Source organism: Trichomycterus rosablanca, unplaced genomic scaffold (genome assembly GCF_030014385.1).
Source record: "Trichomycterus rosablanca isolate fTriRos1 unplaced genomic scaffold, fTriRos1.hap1 scaffold_193, whole genome shotgun sequence".
NCBI classification, from domain to species: Eukaryota; Metazoa; Chordata; class Actinopteri; order Siluriformes; family Trichomycteridae; genus Trichomycterus; species Trichomycterus rosablanca.
In genome coordinates this window covers 1-25,362 of record NW_026947021.1, presented here as the reverse complement: position 1 = coordinate 25,362, position 25,362 = coordinate 1, and the positions used below count along the sequence as shown (strand labels likewise).

Sequence of the window (25,362 nt, the reverse complement as noted above, 5' to 3'; positions counted from 1 at the left end):
TCTGCCGTAGTTTTTCCTGCCCTTGTAATTCACACAAGAACTATTTTTCCTTAAAAATGTTTCCTCTCACCTGTCATGTAATGTGAATTACACATCTAGTGTCTGGCCCTTTAAGAATGTTAAGTGTACTATAGTGCGCAGGGAGCGAGTGTGTAGGGAAGCTATCAGAAGTTCTGTTCATCAGAGTTCTGCTTCATGCACTTTTAAGGAACGCAAATTACCACAGAGACGCAAATTTACGTGACACAAACAGCTCAATAAAAATAGTTTGCTTAAAAAATGTTCATTATTAAAAATGTATCGATTTTTTTTTTTTTATCGCGATTAAAATTTGTAATGCTTTAATCGCGTTAATTGCCGATTAACGACAGCCCTAATAATAATATGAACTAATTCATGAGACACACATCAGGGAGCTCAATCTGAGAAAAACATCAACTTAACTTTTGCTGTGGTCATTTTGCAGGCTAGCGTGGAGAGCAGAAACGGAATGTAAACATGAAGTGCCGTCAGGGAGCCCAATCCCCCCAATCTCAATCCGCTCCCTACTCACTCCGCCTCCGTTTGCGCGTTCACGTGGAGGGTCCCTCTGTAGTGGAGTGTTAGTGAGGAGGGAGCAGATTGGGAAAGACCGCATGAGGTATCGTACGGTGCCGGCAGCTCACCTAAAACTGCTCGAGTGGAAACATCGATTTCATTTTTTTTTTCATTTTTTTTTTCATTCATTTCATTTTATTTCGGTTTCTTACCTTTTCAACATTTATACATCCATATTGTTTATACATCCATATAGTTTATACATCCATATTTGTACTAACCGAAAAGGTGTAGTCTGAAGCTTTAGCTTATTTTGACTACCCTTTTTAATACTTATACAATTATTTCATTTCTGTTCATAAGCAATACAAATAATTATCAAAAAGAGAGAAAAAAATATATATACATACATATTTTTTTTTTCTCTCTTTTTGATAATTATTTGTATTGCTTATAAACAGAAATGAAATAATTGTATATGTGTGTATATGTATATATATATATATATACATATACACATACACACATACTGTATATACTGTACATGCATATACACATACTGTACATATACATACACACATACATACATAAATAAAAAATAGATAATTAAATAATAATAACAAATCAACATTTCAAAAACATTTCGTGCATAATAATAATCAATCCTCAGTTTCATAAGTACTGACCACCTTATTTTTTAACATTTTTTTAAATTTGCGGAGTGAGCAACACATTTTTAAATCTTTATCAAAGCTGTTCCACAACTGAACCCCTTTAGCAGATATACATCTATCTTTTAGATTTGTCCTTATTCTTATTTTTTTAAATATACCTGTTCTCCTAAGTACATATTTGCTCTCTTTAATTTCAAACAACCCCTGAATACAGTTTGAAAGTAAATTATTTTGTGCTTTGTACATTATCTGTGCAATATTAAAATCGACTAAATCACTGAATTTTAAAACATGCAACTTGGTAAATAATTGCTTGGTTGGTGCATAATAATCCAATCGATGTATAATTCTTAAAGCTTTTTTCTGTAGCGTGAATATTGGTTTAATATTGGTTTTGTATGTGTTTCCCCATACCTCCACACAGTAAGTCGTATATGGAACTATGAAAGAACAATACAATATATAGAGTGATTTTTTATTCAAAATATCTTTGGTTTTATACAACATTGCAATAGTTTTAGACATTTTTGTTTTCACATTACTTATGTGTTGTTTCCAACATAATTCATGGTCAATTATTACACCCAAAAATTTATGTTCCTACACCCTTTCTATTTCAACATCATTGATCATAATTTTTACTTCATTCTTAATTTTTCGATTTCCAAAAAGTATAAATTTTGTTTTATTTAAATTCAATGATAGCCGGTTAATATCAAACCATTTCTTTAACACAATCAATTCACTTTCCACTGCATTCAGAAGCTGTTCCAAACTTTTCCCAGAACAATATAAACTAGTGTCATCAGCAAATAAAACAAATTTTAACAATTTAGACACTGTACAGATATAATTCATATACAATATAAACAACTTAGGTCCAAGCACTGAACCTTGTGGAACACCACAAGTAACTTTCATTAGTTTTGATTTAATGTTATTTATTTGTACATATTGATATCGTTCATCTAGGTAACTCTTGAGCCATGAATATGCTACTCCTCTAAAACCATATCTCTCCATTTTATTCATTAATAAATCATGGTCAATAGTGTCAAATGCTTTTTTTAAGTCTATAAAAACCCCGATGGTATATTCTTTGTTATCTATTGCAGTTGTAATCTCTTCTACCAGTTGCATCACTGCCATCGAGGTGGACCTATTTATTCTAAAGCCATACTGATGTTCACTCAATAAATTATGTTTTTCTATAAATTTATCAAGCCTATCTACAAATAGTTTTTCTAGAATCTTTGAGAACTGGGAGAGCAGGGAAACTGGTCTACAATTGGAGAACTGATGTCTGTCACCATTTTTATAGATCGGAATAAATTTTGCTGTTTTCATTTCATTAGGAAATACACCTGTTTGGAAAGACTGATTGCATATATATGTAAAAGGTTTCACAATGGATTCTATAATAGTTTTAACTAATGTCATATCAATTTCAGTCCAATCAGTGGACTTTTTGTTTTTAAATTTTTTAACAATATCCAGTATTTCATTTTCATCGGTTCCCCATATAAAAATGTGGTGGGGTTTTTTATAAGCAATATCTTTATCTACACCCTTCCTATTTTTTGGCTCCACAATTTATTTTGCTAAATTATACCCAACTTTTGCAAAGTATTCATTAAATTCATTCAAAATTTCCTTCGTATTATTTATCATTGTATTATCTTCTTTTATGAAATAATCTGGGCTATCTGCTTTTTTTGTACTCTTTTTAATAATATTATTTAGTACACTACATGTTCGTTGGGTGTTATTCCTATGCTGTTCCAATAATTTCTGATAATATTCCTTCTTACTAAATCTCATAACACTTATTAATTTATTTTTATATATTTTATATTTGTTTTCTGTTTCTTTTGTTCTATACTTTATAAATCTCTTATATAATAAATTTTTCTTTTTACATGCATTTTCTATTCCCTTAGTAATCCATGGTTTATCAGCATATTTATACCTTCTTGTAACTTTTCTTAACGGACAGTTTTTTTTCATATAACTGAACAAATGTAAACATAAAAGCATCATAAGCCTTATTTGGATTATCATTTGCATAAACCTCTGTCCAGTTTTGTTTCATTAAATCCACTTTGAGGGCAGTGATAGTTTCTGGAGTTCTATGTCTGATCACATTAAAATTGTTTAATCTGTGTTTATTTTCTACCTTTAAACATTTTTGATAGATCGCAAAAACTGGAAGATGGTCACTTATCATTTATAAGCAATCCACCTACTATTGTTCCTTCAATTCTATTTGTAAATATATTGTCGATCAATGTTGCAGTGTCCGTTGTTATTCTTGTTGGTTTTGTAATCACTGGAAACAGGTTGTTGCTGTACATTGTACTGATAAAATCTGTTGTACTTCTATGTCTATATGGATTTAACAAATCGATATTAAAATCACCACATACAATTTGTACCCTATTATCTCTCAATTTCACAATCAAACCAGCAAATTTATCATTAAATGAGGTAATTAAACAAGTCCCTGGGTTATTATCCCCTAACAAATTATCCTCATTAAGGTCTACCATTTTGTAGGGTCTAATTAACATACAGTCACACAATCCAAATCACAATAATACACAGCTATCCAATACAAAATAAGGACAAGCAATGTGCTCTATATAGTTCTTCATTTGTATGGGTTCAAATCTTTCAGTTCTTTTATCATAATTACTTTGGCTTCCTCCGGTGTTCCGTTTAGCCGTATCATCACTTTACAGTTCCTAGTCCATGTGGCTTGTATTTTATGTTGTTTCTAAGTATACGTGCTTGTCTTGCAATATCTGCATTCTTTTTGGTAAGATTCTCATTGATGTACACTCCTGTTCCCTTCAGCTTCTTCGCCTGCCTCAGTAGTTCAGTCCTGTGCTTTCTATTCACAAACCTGACCACTATGGCAGGCTTTGTTTTGCTGTTTTTTTCTGGGCAGAGTATGGCAAGCTGAAATATTGTTAGTTTGTAAGTTTATATTCTTACTTTCAAAGAACTTTTTAACTTGCCATTCCAGAGATTGCAGTTCCTCTGATGAGACGTCTTCACCATCTTTGCATTCAGCTACACTGGCGTAGGATCTATGTGAAATTTCCAGTCCGCTTATTATTAAATCTTCCATCTTTGTATACTGTTCCAGGTCATCAATTCTTCGTTCTAATCCATAAATGATTTTGTCTTTTTCTTTAACTCTGGTCTTTAACTCTCTAACTTCATCCATTAAGTCCAGTAGCATGCTCTGCTGTTTCACCACTTTACTCAGTTCCGCAGACATAAAATCCAGAGATTTTTTTATCTCTTCTATTTCCTCACATATGTTATTGATTTTCTTGGGTAGCATGTTGTTCAGTGTCCTTGTATTATGATAGATAGTACAGTGTAAATAGCGTATCGGCCTTAGAACATAATAGATAGCTTAGCTTACAATGCTCATAAATAAAATGACAAACACGAAAACGAAGGCTATTCTATCGATAATTTTAGTACGTTCTCGTTACTTTTGTAAACACCTAATACAGTTACAGTTAGTGATCATTTTATTTTTATTTTTAAAGTGCCGGGTTTGTCTGGCGAGATCAAGGAGTGTAGCAACTCTCTCTCTACAGCTCTGAGTGTATTATAATATCTTTTTTAAGAGTACAGTGATATTTTATTGTGTGTAATCTCCTAAACTCACCACATAGTGACAGTCGTGGAAAACTCGTGAAAAACAGCAGTGCCCAAAACTAGTAATATATTAATAAATAAATAAAAAAAATCAAGTATTATAAACATGGGACGCTAGCTAGATACAGTGTGTATGACATATTCAGACAGAATATAAAAAAAAAAAAAAAAAAAAAAGGAAAATTCTCTTAACTTGATAAGATGGGTGGCTCTTAAAAGAGCCGTTGGTTTGCCAGAGCGACTAAGGCGCTTTACTTGGAGCTGGTGTACTTGGTGACGGCCTTGGTACCCTCGGACACGGCGTGCTTGGCCAGCTCACCGGGAAGCAGCAGGCGCACGGCGGTCTGGATCTCCCTGGAGGTAATGGTGGAGCGCTTGTTGTAGTGAGCCAGACGAGAGGACTCACCAGCGATACGCTCGAAAATGTCGTTGACGAAGGAGTTCATGATGCCCATAGCCTTGGAGGAGATCCCGGTATCAGGGTGGACCTGTTTCAGGACCTTGTACACGTAGATAGCGTAGCTCTCCTTCCTGGACTTTCTGCGCTTCTTGCCTCCTTTGCCGGCGGCCTTGGTGACGGTTTTCTTGGAACCCTTCTTGGGCGCGGCCTTCGCTGGTTCAGGCATGATGCTGCTGTTTCCTCTAGAACAAACTGCAAGTGAATGTAGACGCTCTACACGCCCGCTTTATTAACCCTAAATGCTGAGTAAGACAAGATGAAACACGTAACTCTGATTGTTCCAAGGTCCTGGGTTTCTATTGGACAGAGAACATACCGTTCCACGCCCCCTTCTGCCCCATTCACTAGAATCTGTTCTTTGTTGTCTGTTCCCGCTTAATCTGAGGTCGATACATGTTTTAAAACCGAATATAAAAGAATAAATAGCAATATGTTATTACATTTTATATATAAATATATAGATAGGATATATATATATTTTTGTTTGTTTTTTAAGCGAGGCATTTGGGCACAATGTTTTACTGTATTTTACACAGAGATCGTGTTAATGATTGTAGTGTAATCTACAGTATGGCTGTACATTGGTAGTATGCAAACACGCCGTATGAAAGCTAAACAAGATCTGATAGGAAACGTAATACTAAAATTACTAATGATAATATTCCAAGCTTATAGGGCTACATAAAGTGAATGTGTTATTTTTACTTATAATGATGCTTTCAAGCTTTGGGGGCTAAACGAGTGATTTGCAAATGTATGCATCTGTGAACGTACTACTAATAATAAGAACAATATTAATAATAAACCAGTAAGAATTTTCTCTTTTGTAGAAAATATGGGTGGCTCTTAAAAGAGCCGTTGTGTTAGCGTGGAGGTCTGAACGTTTAACCTCCGAATCCGTACAGGGTGCGTCCCTGGCGTTTCAGAGCGTACACCACGTCCATTGCGGTGACGGTCTTTCTCTTGGCGTGCTCGGTGTAGGTGACGGCATCACGGATGACGTTCTCAAGGAAAACCTTGAGCACACCGCGGGTCTCCTCGTAGATCAAGCCGGAAATACGCTTCACACCGCCACGGCGAGCCAAACGGCGGATGGCGGGTTTAGTAATACCCTGGATGTTATCACGGAGAACTTTGCGGTGACGCTTAGCGCCTCCTTTTCCAAGACCTTTGCCGCCTTTTCTTTTTTTTTTTATTTAATATTTTATTTAAACTTCATCAGAGTACATGGAAATTACATTACATTATCAAGACAATCATTTACAATTTTAAAATCTTCCACAATTCAGAGTCCTTAAATAAAACATTCATTGTTCTTATTTTTTTCAGTTCAGTTCTTATATTTTTATAAACATTCTCTGCTGAAACAAATTGTTGGTCAATAGTCATTCTGCATCTTGTTTTCCATAATTTAGACTTCACAATACACAGTACTAACCACAAGAAGTCATGTTTATCTTTAGGCATGATTTCATCAAAAATACCGAAACAGACGGACTTCATATGAATTTTAATCTCAACACCTAAATTTTCCATTTTGCTCCAAACTTCTTGGGAACGATAACACTCTAGAATAAAATGTTCTAAAGTTTCCTCTGTCTGGCATTTTGGCATAGGGCACATGTTTGTCTTCACAAAACAACTCCACTTCACTACAGATCTCACTGGAAGTCTCCTCACTGCTACCAACCATGTAATATCCCTTAACTTCTCAGATATTTTTTTACATAAGATATTATTTACACATTCTTCCTTTTCTTCCTCTCTAAGGCCTCTAAAATCCACTATATTACAATATTTCAAATCTACTATTAGCTTGTAAATCTTTTTATTAGAATCCTTAATCCAATCTATATTCAAAACATTAAATTTATTTATAAAATCACCATAAATTAATTTATAATAAGGAACTAAAGCTCTAGAGCGGCCTTTTTTCTGTTTCCAATTTGTGATGTTTCCAATCCAATCAGCTTGTCTGTAAATGCCATTTGCAATAATTTTACATACAAAAATGTTTGTTTTAATGGAAAGATCAATTGCTCCTAGACCACCCATTTTTTTCTGTTTATATAAAAGTTCACGCTTAGTTACTTCACGTGTTGAATTCCAAATAAAATTACAACATAATTTATTCATATTTTTAAGCCATTTATCTGTGGGAGGGAAAATACAGGATAAAAATATTATTTTTGATAAGATAAAGGTCTTAACCATATTTATTCTTGTTTTATAACTTAAATTACAATTTTTCCATTTACTAAATTCTTCTTTAATAATTTGTTCTTTTTCTTTCCAGTTATAATCTACACAGCCATTGTTATCAAAATATATACCTAGGACTTTAAGATGTTCAGTCTCAGGTACATCAATTGGAAATTTTTTATTAATGTCTCCAATCCACACACATTCTGATTTTAAAACATTCAGGGTGGCTCCTGACATTTTCTCATATAAGGAGAAATGTTCATAAATAATGTCTAAATCTTTTCTTGTTTTAATGAACACAGTAATATCATCAGCATATGCAGAAATTATAAATTGGTTGTCACCTAATCTAACTCCTTGTAGTCGTTTATCATTTCGAATTTTAGTAATTAATGGACTTAAGCCAAGAACATATAGGGCAGCACTGAGGGGACAACCTTGTTTAACACCTCTCATGACTTGAAAACATTCTGTCAAATTACCATTAACATTAATCTGCACATTAGATTTTATATACATACACTTAATCATGGCAATGAAATCATCAGAAAAATTATACATTTTCAAAACTTCCCATAAATATTCTCTTGATACAAAATCAAAGGCTTTCTTCTGGTCCAAAGTGACCATATAAAAACTTTCACCACTCTCAAACACCAATTCCCTCGAAATATTTAAATTATCCCACATTAGTCTTCCTTTGATAGCACAGGTTTGTTCTTTAATTATTATTAAATCTAATACATCTTCTAACCTATTCATTATTATTTTGGCGAAAATTTTGTAATCGATGTTCATTAAGGTTAAGTGTCTCCAATTATTAATATCATTTACATCTCCCTTCTTATACAATAAAGATAAAACACCATCATAAAAAGTGTCATGCATATAACCTCTTTTTACACCTAAATTAAACACCCGTGTTAATAAATTTGAAAAAACAAGAATATCAAAGTGATAAAATTCAGATGGCAAACCATCTTTACCAGGAGATTTTTTAAGATTCAGTTGTTTAATAGCAGACACCACTTCACATTCTTTAATACTTTCGCCTAAATAGTCATAGTTTGTATTATGTTTAAAGTCTAAGAAGGATTTTAAAGATTTTTTATCAATTTCAATTTCCTTATACATATCTTCACACAAATCTTTAATAGTATTCATTATCTCTTTAGCATCTGTAACTACTGTACCATTTTTATCTTTGATAGAACTAATGTAAGCCTTTTGTCTTTTTTGGGAGTATAAATGAGTCACTTGAGATGAATTTAAAGTTTCATCAGAATTATATCCTATTTGAATTTGCAATTTTGTCAAGGACTCATTATTTAAGGTATCTATTTCTTTTCTTAAATCTGATAATTCATTATCTTCGTAGTCCGTTAAAAAACGTTTTTGTTTTAAATTAATATATTTTTTCATAATATAGTTATACCTTTTATTTTTTTTCTGATTTACCATTTTACTTCCGTGTTTTAAAAAATATTTGATCTGAATTTTTAGAATTTCCCACAATTTACAATCATTTTTTATAAATACATTTAAAGACATGATTCTAAACAAATCTTCTTTTAATCCCATGATTACTTCTGGATGCTTTAAAATATTTATATTTAGTTTCCAATAATTTTTACTAATCTCTTTTTTAAAATCAATCTTGGATATCACTGTCAAATGATCGGATTCAATAATTAATTTTGTCTTATAAGATTTTACTTGAAAATATTTATTAACATAAATTCTATCAATTCTAGTTCTATCAATTCTATCAATTCAAAGCTGTTTCCGCTTCCAAGGAGAGGAGCGGCGTGTCCCTGGCCGCCCTGAAGAAAGCTCTGTCTGCAGGTGGATACGACGTGGAGAAGAACAACTCCCGCGTCAAACTCGCCGTCAAAAGCCTGGTGACCAAGGACATCCTGGTGCAGACCAAGGGCACCGGCGCCTCAGGCTCTTTCAAGCTCAACAAGAAGCAGACCGAGGCAAAGAAGCCCGCGGCCAAAAAAGCCGCCGCTCCTAAAGTGAAAAAGGCCGCAAAGAAACCCGCCGCTGCAAAGAAGCCCAAGAAGGTAACAGCCAAGAAGCCCGCAGCCGCTAAGAAGTCTCCCAAGAAGACCAAGAAACCCGCTGCTGCCGCTAAGAAAACCACCAAGAGCCCCAAGAAGGCTAAGAAGCCGGCGACCCCCAAGAAGGCAGCCAAGAGTCCTAAAAAAGCCAAGGCAGCCAAACCAAATATTCTGTCCTACAGTTCGTGAAGTGCTGAGTTCCAGACGCGATGGCAAGAACCAAGCAGACCGCTCGTAAGTCCACCGGTGGTAAAGCGCCGAGGAAGCAGCTCGCCACTAAGGCTGCCCGCAAGAGCGCCCCGGCTACTGGCGGTGTGAAGAAACCTCACCGTTACAGGCCAGGTACCGTGGCTCTGCGTGAAATCCGCCGTTATCAGAAGTCCACTGAGCTGCTCATCCGCAAGCTGCCCTTCCAGCGCCTGGTTAGAGAGATCGCTCAGGACTTTAAGACCGATCTGCGCTTCCAGAGTTCTGCCGTCATGGCTCTGCAGGAGGCCAGTGAGGCTTACCTGGTCGGTCTGTTCGAGGACACTAACCTGTGCGCCATCCATGCCAAGAGGGTGACCATCATGCCTAAGGACATCCAGCTGGCCCGCCGTATTCGCGGAGAGCGTGCTTAAACGAACCCACTCCATCCAGTTATCCCCAAAGGCTCTTTTAAGAGCCACTTACATGCTTCCACTGAAATGGGCACTTTTTATTTATTTATTTATTATTCCATTGTGTGTGCGTGTTCCGAGTTATAATTTAGTTATATTTATCAATTATAAATATTAGGAAAAACTGGTTGTGTGTTTGTGTGTGTGTGTGTAGAGATGTACTTTACATGTTCTTACAACAATTATAAACATACATAAGTACAGCTGATTAAAGATTGGCAGGTGGTGTCTTATAACACATAAGAGTAATATAGTCGTTATGAGTAGTAACAACAAAAACATGACAGTAAAGAAGAGGGAGTGGTAAATTGCAGCAGTAATGCAAAAAAAAAGATGAATAATCAGTAATTATTATTCAGAATAATAAATCAATAATAAAATACTATTCTAGGTACTCAACACAGGGTAATTAGAGGCATTTTAGAACAGATATACTGTATAATATTAAGTGTAAATAATCATAATTACTCATAATAATGATTTTTATTTCTATTATAGTTGTTGTAATAATAGTATTATTGGTGATGGTAGTAGTAGTAACTGTAATTATAATGTTATGGAGAACCAATAGACGGTTAGTGGAGCGTTTCTTCCATCTTCCAACAAAATGTGAAAACACGAAATAAATCTGTGTGTATGTGTGTGTTTTCTTTTATGTATGTATACTTTTATGTATTTTTATGTAATATAAAAATTGTTAGTAGGATTTAGTGGCGTTGGTGTTGCACGGTGTACACAGTCTGTATTTTGTACTGTGTGTGTGTGTGTGTGTGTGTAACTTTAACCTTTGCCCTCTGAGTCCCGCAGCACCGACTCCCATTTCTGACGGGTTTTTGTCTCCGTTTGCAGGTTCTCCGGCTGGTACTCACACTCATGCTGGAACTCATTGTTCTCGCTACCTGATCTGAAGGCATGAGGACCCAGGTGTGGTTCGTCAGCTCCGGCACCTGGAGCTAACCACACCTGGGTCCTCATGCCTGAGTGTGAGTACCAGCCGGAGAACCTGCAAACGGCGACAAAAACCTGTCAGAAATGGGAGTCGCCGATGTGGGACTCAGAGGACAAAGGTTAGGGTTACACACACACACACACACAAGTCGCACCAACTTGTGTTCCTAGGCAGCACAGATGATATCTGTTGAGCCCAATTTAAGCCCAACCTCCTTCTAACCCAAACTATGATAACCCAACATGTTTTTAACACTAATTAGGAAAACCCCAACATGTATCTAACCCAAATTAGAATGACCCCAAGCTAGTTCTAACCCTAAAATAATCCTTTTTTTACTATCAGGCAATGAAATTAGAAGGAGGCAGAGTAAAAACATCAACATCATTTCACTATTTAATTTACTTTCACGAAAACAGGTGGGCATAAAAAGTGTAGGTTTTCACATTAACAATACACAAAATCTTATTTCTATAACTTTTGGAACTTAATGATTTCATTTGCTGTTTTTCAGTCCTTTGAAGCAAAGACCAGCTTTGTGATGTCCAAAAAGTACATAAAGCGCTATAAAAAGACCTTGTTGCTTTTGTATTTGAGCTAGTAAAGCTTCACACCTGAATGTTGTACATTGTTCACGTTCTTGTATTTCTCTCTGTGTTTAGTACCGTAATGGGGATTTAAATGATAAACCTTAACCTTAATGACTTCAGTAAATAAATAGACACCCTTGTGAACAAATTGCAGTTTTTATCTCACAGTTCTATTTGCGAACACATTACGGTGAAGCTGGATACAAACGCACACACCTAAATCATAAACTGAGAGGGAAATAAATGAATAAATAAATGAATAAATTACTTAATTTGAGTTCATATACACTGACACATTCCTAAAACAACACATGGCTCTTTTTTAAACTCAGAAATGGCTTTAACACAGCTAACACTGAAACATAAAATATCTTATTTCACTTATTTGGATTTTATTGATACACAGCTTTGACAGCTTTCACTTTAATCAAGATGTGTCTGACTGAAATATGTTTATGAAACGTTATGCTTTAGCAGAATATGACTTATAATGTCCCATTTCTCACAATACAGTGAAATATACAAACACATTTTTAACACAGATGTCACTTATAAAGACTTTATAAATCAGTATTGTTCAGCACAGACAAATCCAAACACTGCTTTACACATTTTTTATGTATTTATGTGTTTAATGTGTTCATTGTTTATGTATTTATTTAGTTATTCACTCATTCATGACCCTAACACTCACTTTAACAAAACATCTATGGCTCTATGACACATATCCAGGGCCAGCTGTAGCCTAGTGGTTAAGGTACTAGGCCAGTGACCAGAGGGTCACTGGTTCAAGCCCCACCACTGCTAGGTTATCACTGTTGGGCCCTTGAGCAAGGCTCCTAACCCTCAATTGCTCAGACTGTATACTGTCACTGTAATGTAAGTTGCTTTGGATAAAGGTGTCTGCTAAAGGCTGAAAATGTAAATATCCACCTATTTTACTTTAAAAAAAAAAAAAACTCTCTCTCTCTCTCTCTCTCTCTCTCTCTCTCTCTCTCTCTCTCTCTCTCTCTCTCTCTCTCTCTCTCACACACACACACACACACACACACACACACACACACACATCTGCAAAAGCTAGCAACAAACACTGGTGTTGTCCATTTATATATTACACATTTCAACACAATTTTACTCTCATGTTTTATTTACCCTACACCTCCTCCTACACTGCTGCAGGTGTTTTAGATCTTTGTTTTTATCATAACGTGTCTCTAATGCTACTTTCACAAGCACTGAAAGGTTTCTAAAGCTATTTGTTTGTTTCAAATTCAATATTCACTACATTGTATAGGGTTTAGGGTTGTTTGTTTGTTTGTCTTTCTTTCTTTTGGCACAACATGTTTAGAAAAAAAATTCTTAACATTAAACATTAGTTACAGAAAAATCTGTCATGTGGAATCCATCACATCGATTGTGGACCGATTTACTGTGAGGATAAAACAGTGGAGGTTCTAAGTTACGCGCTTTACATGAGGCCTACTCCAAGCAGCTGCGGTCACTGCTTAACTCCGCCCCATTGTCTTCAACTAGGTCCGGTTGAGGGAAATAACAGGCTCGCTTGTGAACGCTCGTCCTGCATTGACTCACTTCATCTCGACGAGAGCAGTAACGATGTCCGGAAGAGGAAAAGGCGGCAAAGGTCTTGGAAAAGGAGGCGCTAAGCGTCACCGCAAAGTTCTCCGTGATAACATCCAGGGTATTACTAAACCCGCCATCCGCCGTTTGGCTCGCCGTGGCGGTGTGAAGCGTATTTCCGGCTTGATCTACGAGGAGACCCGCGGTGTGCTCAAGGTTTTTCTTGAGAACGTCATCCGTGATGCCGTCACCTACACCGAGCACGCCAAGAGAAAGACCGTCACCGCAATGGACGTGGTGTACGCTCTGAAACGCCAGGGACGCACCCTGTACGGATTCGGGGGTTAAACGTTCAGACCTCCACGCTAACACAACGGCTCTTTTAAGAGCCACACATATTTTCTACAAAAGAAAAAGTTCTCCTTTTTTATTATTAATATTGTTATTAGTAGTAGCACGTTCACTGATGCGTACATTTGCAAATCAGTCGTTTAGCCCCAAAAGCTTGAAATCATTATTATAAGTAAAAATAACACATTCACTTTATGTAGCCCTAAAAGCTTGGAATTATCATTAGTAATTTTAGTATTATTGTTTAGCTGTCATACGGCGTGTTTGCATACTACCAATGTACATCCATACTGTAGATTACACTACAATCATTAACACGATCTCTGTGTAAAATACAGTAAAACATTGTGCCCAAATGCCTCGTTTAAAAAACAAACAAAAAATATACATCTATCCTATCTATATATTTATATATAAAATGTAATAAAATATTGCTATTTATTTTTTTTATATTCGGTTTTAAAACATGTATCGACCTCAGATTAAGCGGGAACAGACAACAAAGAACAGATTCTAGTGAATGGGGCAGAAGGGGGCGTGGAACGGTATGTTCTCTGTCCAATAGAAACCCAGGACCTTGGACCAATCAGAGTTACGTGTTTCATCTTGTCTTACTCAGCATGCAGGGTTAATAAAGCGGGCGTGTAGAGCGTCTACATTCACTTGCAGTTTGTTCTAGAGGAAACAGCAGCATCATGCCTGAACCAGCGAAGGCCGCGCCCAAGAAGGGTTCCAAGAAAACCGTCACCAAGACTGCCGGCAAAGGAGGCAAGAAGCGCAGAAAGGCCAGGAAGGAGAGCTACGCTATCTACGTGTACAAGGTCCTGAAACAGGTCCACCCTGATACCGGGATCTCCTCCAAGGCTATGGGCATCATGAACTCCTTCGTCAACGACATTTTCGAGCGTATCGCTGGTGAGTCCTCTCGTCTGGCTCACTACAACAAGCGCTCCACCATTACCTCCAGGGAGATCCAGACCGCCGTGCGCCTGCTGCTTCCCGGTGAGCTGGCCAAGCACGCCGTGTCCGAGGGTACCAAGGCCGTCACCAAGTACACCAGCTCCAAGTAAAGCGCCTTAGTCGCTCTGGCAAACCAACGGCTCTTTTAAGAGCCACCCATCTTATCAAGTTAAGAGAATTTTCCTCTTTTTAAATATTATATCTGAATATGTTATACACACTTTATCTAGCTAGCTTCCCTTGTTTGTAATACTTGATTTTTTTTTATTTATTAATATATTACTAGTTTTGGGCACTGCTGTTTTTCACGAGTTGTCCACGACTGTCACTATGTGGTGAGTTTAGGAGATTACACAATAAAATATCACTGTACTCTTAAAAAAGATATTATAATACTAATAGCTGCTATTCTGTGGACTGTTACAGTTTTTGTGGACAGTTGGTTGTTCAACAGTATTTGAAAAAACATTTTTAAATGGTATCTTTTGTTGAGTTTTTATTACGCAATATTTACTCTGACCTTTTTGAATCCTGCACCTGAAAAATGACCCAAAGTATAAAAAAAAACTAAAACTAATACTAGAACTGATAAAAACTACACTAAAACTAAGCATTAAAAAAATAATAAAAATTTAAAAGAACTAGCAAACCCACTATAAAAACAAGAGAAAAAAGTCACAATGAAATAAAACTAAACTATAATGAAAAATCCAAAACTATTATAACATTGATTCCTACATGTAATACATTAATGAATTCATTGTGAATATGCACAAGTTCATTTTGTCTAATGTAAGTGCTGGAGAAGGTACAGAATGTAGTCGAGTTAAAGTAGAGATGGGAGTGTCACCACTCTGTTCTCTCTACTGCTCTGGATACACTTAAAATATCGTCCCGTTATTAATGTTAGGATTGAAGTTTTGTTTAAGCTGACAGTGTAATGGTCAACTATTATCATTAAACAGCATTAAGTGGCTCAATTTATATGCATTCTGACATTTCAAAGTCAGACACATCTTGATTAAAGTGAAAGTGATCTTAGCTGTGTATCAATAAAATCCAAATAAGTAAAATAAGACATTTTATATGTCGGTGTCAGCTGTGTTAAAGCCATTTCTAAGTTAAACATTAGAAAGTGCAGCTTTATAAATAAGATGTATCAGATAACTAAAATAGACTCTTTTTTGTGAGTGTTAGAAAGATCAGTAGAATGTGAATGTTGGAGCCATGTGTTGTTTTAGAAATGTGTCAGTATATGTGAACTTAAAACTGACACGGGGATGTTCTGTAGATCTTACAGCACAAATATGTAGGAATGACTGAAATGAATGTTAGTGTGTTAAAATATTCTTCTTATTATCATCATTATTATTCTAAATTATGTTTTTTTTTTCTTCCATTTCAGCTGCATGACAGTTAAGCACCCTGGACTCGATCTAGTCCTGCTTGGTAGTTGTGTTTTACTCCGCACTAAACAGAGTAACAGAACAAAAACATGCCAGTAAAGAAGAGGGAGCAGTAAATTGCAGCGGTGGTTAAAATATAACGCTACTAATGCAAAAAAAAAAAAAAAAAAAAGTCAGAAGAAATCAGTAATTATTATTCAGAATAATGTATCAATATCAATAATAAAATACTATTTTAGGTACTCAACACAGGGTAATTACAGGCATCTTAGGAAAGACATATTGTAAAATATTAACTGTAAATAATCATAATTACTCATAATAATCAATTTGTTTTTTTCTATTATAGTTGTCGTAATAATAGTATTATTGGTGATGGTAGTAGTAGTAGTAACTTATAATATAACTAGTTACTTATAATGTTATGGAGAACCAATAGACAATTAGTGGAGCGTGGCTCCCATCTAGTGGTCAAAATGTGACAACACACGAACAAAATGTATATGTGTATAAGTGTTTTCTTTTATGTATGTATTTTTTTATGTATTTGTGTGTGTGTGTGTGTTTGTGTGTGTGTGTGTGTGTATACACACATTTTACTCAAACACACACAGATACTACTAATAAACAAAAGTGCTGTAAGAACTGGTGACAAACATACACAATACACAACACAGAATTGCAGGACTGCAGTCTGAGTCCAACACTGTTTAATATCTACATAAATGAATTAGTGTGCAGCCCCCGGACTCACTCTGCAGGACGGGGAAGTAAAATTTCTACTCTATGCAGCTGCACCTAGACCTGTTGGAGCAGTACTGCCAGAACTGGGCCCTAGCAGTACATCTAAAGAAAACAAAAATGATGGTGTTCCAAAAACAAACCTAGATGTCAGGAATACATGGCACCAGTTTACCATGGTCAGCACTGCCCTGGAGCACACAATGCAGTACACTTACCTTGGTCTCATCATTACATTTACATTTTCAGCATTTAGCAGACGCGTTTATCCAAAGCGACTTACAGTGCAGTTGCAGTGTACAATCTGAGCAATTAAGGGTTAAGGACCTTGCTCAAGGGCCCAACAGCAGCAACCTGTCAGTGGTGGGGCTTGAACCAGCAACCTTCTGATTACTAGTCCAGTACCCTAACCACTAGGCCACGGCTGTACTCATTACTGCATCAGGGAGTTTCAGCATGGCAGTGAATGCACTAAAGGAAAAAGCCGGCAGAGGCCTGTACACAATCAGGAGGAGATTTTACAACATTGACATCCCCACCTCAATGGAGTAAAATATTTGTTAGTGTGATACAGCCCGTTGCACTGTACGGGAGTGAAGTATGGGGTCCACTCAATTTTTTACAGTTCTATTAAATGGTACAAACATCCAACAGAAACCCTGCATGTTCATTTCTGTAGAATGATTTTATAAGTCCCAAGGAAAACACCGACCATCACCTGCAGGGCAGAAATAGGCCGAATTTAAACATACAAAAAAGATCTCTACGTTTCTTGATACACCTAAAGTCAAGTCCCAAAGAGTCACTACAATTTAAAGCACTACAGCACATACAGGCCTCACCATAGATCACAGCACTGTCCAACAGCTCATAGCTAACAGTAAGAACAGGTATCTAGAACACTGGGAGAACCAAATCCAATCTCACAGTAGACTAGAATACCATCGTGAAATAAAAAGTAAATATAAACTGGAGCCACATCTTACAGTGGAGACAGAGATGCACTTCCTTCTTCACTGCCAAAAATTCAAACCAACACAAGAAAATGTCACAGACAGATTTAAACAACAAATCCCTCACTGCACAGTACCTGAGACACACACACACACACACCTATATATGTTTATTAAGAACATTTTTATATCCTCTGTATATCTTTATGTAAATTAGACAAATTATTTTTTATTGTCTATTATTTGTGTTCTCTGTTCAGTTTTACTGATTATAGTTTGTACTGCTTTGGCAATATTGTTTTCTACTGTCATGCCTACAGAGCTACTTGAATCTGAATCTACATAGTACATAAATAACAGCAGTCAGAAACTGAGCATCATGTTAGGAGAGGAGAATGAGAGCAGCACTGTAGCAGCTCAGTATGTATCTGCCTGCAACAGTCTGAGAGACACAGACTGATACACCCGAACAGAGGAACAGTCTGAATTAACCCACAAAGAGAAAGTGTTCCATATATACATGTCTTTTATTTTTTAATTTAAAATTTTTTTTTATTTATATTTCCTTTTTTTCCCCTGTATATACATTCATATTCTGTCTTTTCAATGCTTTAGCAATACTGTAAGTATTACAACAGTCACGCTAATAAAGCTCTTGGAATGAAATAGCGAGAGAAAAAAACAGATATAGAGATAAAGATTATTTATTTATTCATTTAAATTATTATTATTATTGTATGGTTATTTATTTATTTTTACTTTTTTAAGCACCACACCATATGTGGAATAATAATCATAAGCACTAGCTGTAGTAGTAGTAGGGCTTTTTTTTCTGTTGTATTTGTTTTTGTTTTAGGCCATCAATCCTGTGATAATTTTATTCTTGCTCTTCTTCTGTTATTATGACATCATCATCATCATCATCATCATTATTATCATCATCATCACTAAACATGGACATACAGTCCAATGAGAATTTGTCACACATGAGGCACAAGAAAACAGATAATTTAATATCTGCAAATGATACGTAAAGACGAAAAGCCTTATTAATTTAAATGTTTTTAAATAAACATCAACCTCTATTTTTTCTTTTAAAATTATTTTAATTTCATTATAAAGAGGATATGATCTCAGTCTTTTACCGATCCCTAAAGAGTTCTCTCTTCTCCCTGAAGTATTTTTACTAATCATCAAATCATCTGTTTTAAAGAAGAAAAACTCATCATTCTATAAATAAAAGACATTTAAACATGTACATATATGTAAATAACATTATAACAGTAATACTTCCTCTAATTAGTGCCTTAATGTCCCGATAGCAATCTATTACGTGCCTTTTGCCGGACGCTGTGCGTGGGGCCCCCCGTATTTTGGGCCTCAGATCGCCTCTGCTTTCGGTACCCAGGGTCCCCGGCCCGACCCCGGCCCTGATATATATATATATCAGTGGCGATTTCTGTAAGACTGCAAGGGAAGCTCAGCTTCCCCTAAAATGTCAAAAATTAAATGGTCAAATATGTACAGCTGTGTTAACATTTCATTGACTACAAATGCGTTAGAACACGTTCATCTTGAAGACGAGTTCGTTCAGAATCAGCTACTTATCACAAATCGACTCGATTTTGTTAACTCATACATTCATGCATTTACCCGCAGACGCTGAGCGTCTCTTTGCTTCTATGGGGCTGCATGGTCGAAACTTGCCGGTCATTGGATAAATGCCACGATTTTGTCCCGCCCCCGGACGCTGAGCGTCTCTGGGGGTGAATGAGCTGTGGGCGGGTCTGGACGCTGAGCTTCTGCAAGATGATTGGAGGATCAGTCGAAAGGCTGAATCCCGTTTTGATTGACAGCTGTCGCTGGGAGCTTCAGTACCATCGCAGATTTTGCGAGTGAAGTCGGAAGACAAACTGCAACCCATTTCAGGCCATTTTCTTGAAAACTAACAAAGGGGAGAATTTATACATTTATATATAAATAAATTGACAAATTTTATGATGTAAGCCTACAATGAGCTTCCCCTCTTTGAAAGACCAGCAGCCGCCACTATATTTTTTACCTATGCGATATATTGGAAATGGGAATGTCAGATCTCAGGTTTGGAGCGAGGTAGGACTTCCAAATCTGCGCTCCTCTCTAAGTCTCCACCTCCCCAACCTATGGTGCAAGTTTGAAAAAGATCAGAGAAACAAAGAAAAAAATTGGACCACAAAATCTCTAAGGGTTTTGGTCATATTATACTGGTTTTGGACCAAATAAAAATAAAAATAAACTCATACCATTTCCAGTATAATAAAGGCATGACAAATATACAGCTTTTGGACAGTGAAAAGTCATCCCATTTGCAATATATTGAATACTTGAGTGGGGTCCCATAAGCAGCATACAGTAGTGAAGGCCCAAATGCTTATTTTTCACACTTCCCAAGGGTCTACAGACACGAAACACATACCAATGGATTCGTCTTGATGAGTAGATGTCATTTGACCCCAGAAACGGCAGCTAATTCGCCCCGTTTTTTATAATTTTTTTTTACTAAATTAACATGATTATCGGGCACTTTGTTGGACAAATTTGGTACCCATGCACTCGGGAGGACTCCTAGATTACGATTCAATCGAGTCCCGGTGTCTGTGTTCGACTGTTTATTCCCGCCAAGCCTATGAGGCCTACGTTAGCAACCGAATGCTAATGAAACTCGTTTTTCATACTTCCCGGTGGTCAACATGCAAGATACACATATCAATAGATTTATCTCGATGAGTAGATGCTGTTTGACACCAGCAGCTTGAGCTAACTCCACGGGAAATCGCGGGAAATCGCCCCGTTTTTATAACGTTTAGCTACTAAATTAACATGTTTATTGGGCACTTAGGTAGACAAATCTGGTATGGTTACACTCGGGAAAACTCGTAGTTTGTAATGCAAACAAGTTTTGTTGTCCTAGAGGTTCTGGAACCTTTAGAAATGGTTCAAAGTCAGGCAAAAGAAACACAGGAAGGCCTTAAAAATGTTCAAGTGGACCTAGGGCTTCCAGATTTTTCACACTGCTTCTAGAGGTGTCCACAGCCCACACATTCGAGTTTTGAGTCGATCGGACCTTTCAAAGCAGTGTTACATAGAGCGTGTAAGAATCTGAATGGGAATAAATTGGGATTTGGACGTGTCCAAACGGGGTAGCAAGGTCCGATGGGTCCGAAATTTTGGCAACATTGTCGACATAGGCTCCAGATAAACATACTCAAATTTGGAAGCGTTCGGGCATTCGGAAGTACTTTTTATTGGGGCAACGATTCGAGCAAAATCCATGCAGACTTGCACCTTGGCCTTATGCCTTTCTCAGTGAAGGAGGAGAAATACTGAAAGGCCTTAAAAATCTTCATGTGGACCTAGAGCTTTCAGATTTTTCAGACTACTTCTAGAGGTGTTGACTGCCCACATGGTTAAGTTTTAAGTCAAATGGCCCAAGTGGTGTCCAAAAAGTTCTTATGGGATTTGAATGGGAATATATTGGAATTGGAACGTGTCCAAACAGGCTCTAGAAAGGTCAGACGAGTCCGAAATTTCGGCTACATTGTCATCAGAGGCTCTAGATAAACATACTCAAATTTGGAACCGTTCAGGCATTCCAAAGTATTTTTTATCTGGACAACGATTCGAGCAAAATCCATGCAGACTTGCCATGTTTTCTTAAGGTCAGCACTTAGAATTTCACGTACTAAACTTTACTAAAGCCCCTGGGAGAACTGCAAATCCTTTTTAGGTGTGGGAACCTCTGCTGAGTTGTAAGAAAATGACCCACCCTATGTTTTTGTCTGAATATTCAAGTATTTAAGGAGAAGCAAATGTCATCGAAGTCAGAGAGAGAAATATTCGGCTACAAGCTCTCTCTCCGGACAAAGCTGCTCGATCGATGCGGTTTTATTCTGTAATAAACTTCTTAATTACAAATAAGACGTGTCAACGGAGTCCTCATTTCATCATCGGCACCTCATCGCTAAGACAAAGACACTTCACCTCTCTCATCTTTCTAAGTAGGAGAACCTGCACAATCAGTGGCTGACTAAATACTTTTTGACCCCACTGTATATAAATATATATATATATATATATAGGGAGAGAGAGAGAGAGACAGAGAGAGCGAGCGAGAGAGAGCGAGAGAGAGAGAGAGAGAGAGAGAGAGATATGATATACGTATATATATATATATATATATATATATATACCAATAACCGTTACATTGTATATATTTAATAGCTATAACTATAGCAATATCCTTATCTCTAAATGTATTCTTATATATTTTTAAATATTGTTCATAAGAATAGATACAATACTGCAAGATGCACAATTTGCACATACTTATTTTTGTTGCATACCATATGCTGTATAAATGCACCTTATTTACTTTATTTGTATTAGTTTATCTTCTTTGTTAAACTACTGGAGACCAAAGTATTCATCCATCCATCCATCCATCCATCGCTCACAAAAATTAGGGGATATTTCAAAATGAATATGAAGCAATAAAAAAAGAAGCATTTGATTTTTTTTTATTAAACAAAAAAATCAGAAAAGCAAACGACAAGTCAAAGAAAGTTGTTCGATCATGCAAACCAACTTTTATTTCATTGGTGAAAATGCACTATAAAAAAGGCTGGAAGTACTGGAGTATCTGCACGTTCCCTGATCTTAAAAGTGCACATCCTGCAATTTCCCAGCCCTTGCAATGCCCCTGCAACACGATTTGCCCAACTGCGAAGCCTGGAGAGCCATAGGACGTCTTGAAGGTGGTCAAACACAGGCGACAGACCCACACAACAGCAAGAGATGACCACTACTTGACCTTATTGGCAAGAAGGAACAGGCGCAGCAATGAAACAGAGCTGCAGGGACAGTTTCTTGCTGCCACTAGACGATGGATATGCACTCAGACCATACAAAATCGGCTCCATCGTGTTGGACTGCATGTCCGGTGACCAATGGTATGCATTCAGTTATCTGCTGAATGAACACCGTAGAACCCGTAGAAGGTGGGCTGATGAGCATCGTCATTGGACCTGTGATGAGTGGTCAACTGTCCTCTTTTCTAATGAGTCACGGTTCAGTCTGCAGCCTGACAATCATCGTGTCCTGATCTGGCGTGAACGAGGAACGTGGGAGAATCCACGTTTCATGCGAGAAAGGGACTCCTTCAGTGGTGGTGGAATCATGGTGTGGGCTGGCATCAGCATCGGTGGTCGTACCGACCTCCACGTCATCAGAAACGGATCGCTGACTGCTGTCCGATATCGAGATGAGGTCCTGCACCCTATAGTGGTACCCTATGCTGGAGCAGTTGGAAACAACTTTCTTTTCATGGACGATAATGCAAAGCCCAACCGTGCGCATCTCGTCAACAACATGCTTCAGGAGGCAGGAATCGAACTCATGGACTGGCCTTAACGTTCTCCAGACCTGAATCCCATTGAACATGCTTGGGATGCACTGGGAAGACGTCTGGCAAACCGTCCAATGCCTCCCACAACACTTCTTGAGCTGGAAGTTGCCCTGGAGCGAGAGTGGCAGAGGATCCCACAAGAACTGCTGGACAATCTGGTCCTGTCCATGCCCCATCGCTGTCAGTGTGTTTTGGGTGCCCATACACCCTACTGAACAGTCAAAGTGTGGCACTCTCGTTCAGCTTGACATGCTTCTGTTCACCCCCACCAATATGTCACTTGCTACTCAATCACAATAATTGAGTTTGCATCTCAATTGCATAATCAAACAACTTTCTTTGACTTGTCGTTTGCTTTTTTTGATGTTCTTGTTTAAAAAAAAAAATCGAATGATTCTTTTTTTTTATTGCTTCATATTCATTTTGAAATATCCCCAAATTTTTGTGAGCAGTGTATTATTCACTTATTTGTTATTATTTTTGTTATATTTTTGATTATTTGTTGTCGTGTTTGTTGATATTTAAATCATTTCTTTTTTGAAAACTGTTTACATGTTAAAGTATAAAAACATAAACCACCGTCTATAAATGAATGAATTGCTTTGGTCCTCCACTTGAGACTTTTATGTAAACAGACACAACAACAAATAATTAAAAAGACAGTAATAATAAATAAATCAATCAATAATAACAATAATGTCACAAATCTATACCACATCTACAAGATGTAACTTATTTCTAGCACCACTAGATGGGGATGATGTCTGGACATAATTTTGAACTTCATTTTTAAAGTCACTAAAATGCTAAAAATCCTAATTTGGTTTTTCGTTTACATTTTAAAAGCAGGAAAACAAAGTTATTCGTAAATTTTTTTAAAGTTATATTGACAAAATAATTTCCTTTTGTACAGCCAGGATGGATAAGTGTTTTACTCAGAATGAAAGTATCAGCTGGCCTTTTTCTTCACGTATTGCTTTGATGATGAAGAAAGAAAGAAAATGTTCGGCTCCTTTGGCAGGAGGTTGAAGTAAAGATGTGTGAGGAAAAGCTTCCAGCACCTGGTATTCCCAGGCGGTCTCCCATCCAAGTACTAACCAGGCCCGACCCTGCTTAGCTTACGAGATCAGGCGTTCTCAGTGTGGTGTGTCCGTAAGCGAGAGACGCTGCAAGCAGTTTCCCTTTTAAAGACGTCCATCATTCAGCCTTTCACTTCAGTATGTTTAGATTATTTGTTGTCGTGTTTTTTGTTATTTTAGACATCACTTCTTTTCCTGTAAAATTGTTTATAGGTTAAAGCGTAACAGCATAAACACCACCGTCTATAAATGAATGAATTGCTTTGGTCCTTCACTTGATACTTTTGTTTAAGTAAACAGCGCCTTAATGCTACAGCTACAGGCTATGTTAAGAGCACATGCAGGTAGACAGACCACTGAAATTTTGGCCTTGTGTTTTCTTGAGAGCATGGTTCAAAAAAATATTACAATGTCGCCCTCTTGTGGCACTTTTTGAGAATTGCTAAAAAGATAGTTAGATAGATAGATAGATAGATAGATAGATAGATAATAGATAGATAGATAGATAGATAGATAGATAGATAGATAGATAGATAGATAGATAGATAGATAGATAGATAGATAGATAGATAGATAATAGACAGGTAGGTAGGTAGATAGATAGATAGATAGATAGATAGATAGATAGATAGATAGATAGATAGATAGATAGATAGATAGATAGATAATAGATAGATAGATAGATAGATAGATAGATAGATAGATAGATAGATAGATAATAGATAGATAGATAGATAGATAGATAGATAGATAGATAGATAGATAGATAGATAGATAGATAGATAGATAGATACTTTATTGATTCCAAAGGAAATTAGTACAGTGGCCCAGAAGGGTCAACGCAATAAAATAAGCCACAACATAAAGAAAAAAGTCACAACGCAAATAAAAAAAAAGTCACAACGCAAATAAAAAAAGTCACAACACAAATAAAAAAAGTCACAACGCAAATAAAAAAAGTCACAACACAAATAAAAAAAGTCACAACGCAAATAAAAAAAGTCACGACACAAGTAAATTAAGCCACAATGCAAAT

At 36.6% G+C, this 25,362-nt stretch overlaps 3 protein-coding genes and 1 pseudogene across 5 annotated transcripts; 2 read left to right on the top strand and 2 right to left on the bottom strand.

Annotated features, from left to right (window-relative positions):
* Nucleotides 1–5,086: 5,086 nt before the first annotated feature.
* Nucleotides 5,087–5,515, bottom strand: LOC134306476 (histone H2B-like). The gene has a single exon (XM_062990325.1). The coding sequence runs from the start codon at nt 5,513–5,515 to the stop codon at nt 5,141–5,143; it is 375 nt and encodes a 124-aa protein (XP_062846395.1). The 3' UTR covers nt 5,087–5,140.
* A 4,305-nt stretch (nt 5,516–9,820) lies between these two features.
* LOC134306485 (histone H3) lies at nt 9,821–10,381 on the top strand. The gene has a single exon (XM_062990331.1). It carries the CDS (start codon nt 9,827–9,829, stop codon nt 10,235–10,237), a length of 411 nt encoding a protein of 136 aa, XP_062846401.1. The 5' UTR covers nt 9,821–9,826; the 3' UTR covers nt 10,238–10,381.
* Nucleotides 10,382–14,428: 4,047 nt separating this feature from the next.
* Nucleotides 14,429–19,671, top strand: LOC134306475 (histone H2B-like). 3 transcript variants are annotated; one of them, XM_062990324.1, is made up of 2 exons: nt 14,429–14,872; nt 19,464–19,671. In XM_062990324.1, the coding sequence occupies exon 1, from the start codon at nt 14,440–14,442 to the stop codon at nt 14,812–14,814; it is 375 nt and encodes a 124-aa protein (XP_062846394.1). In that variant the 5' UTR covers nt 14,429–14,439; the 3' UTR covers nt 14,815–14,872; nt 19,464–19,671. The 3 variants fall into 3 exon arrangements, with proteins under 3 accessions (XP_062846394.1, XP_062846393.1, XP_062846392.1); XM_062990323.1 differs by lacking the exon at nt 19,464–19,671 and adding an exon at nt 18,125–18,408; XM_062990322.1 differs by lacking the exon at nt 19,464–19,671 and adding an exon at nt 16,110–16,297.
* Nucleotides 19,672–24,296: 4,625 nt separating this feature from the next.
* LOC134306486 (5S ribosomal RNA) lies at nt 24,297–24,405 on the bottom strand (annotated as a pseudogene).
* Nucleotides 24,406–25,362: the final 957 nt, after the last annotated feature.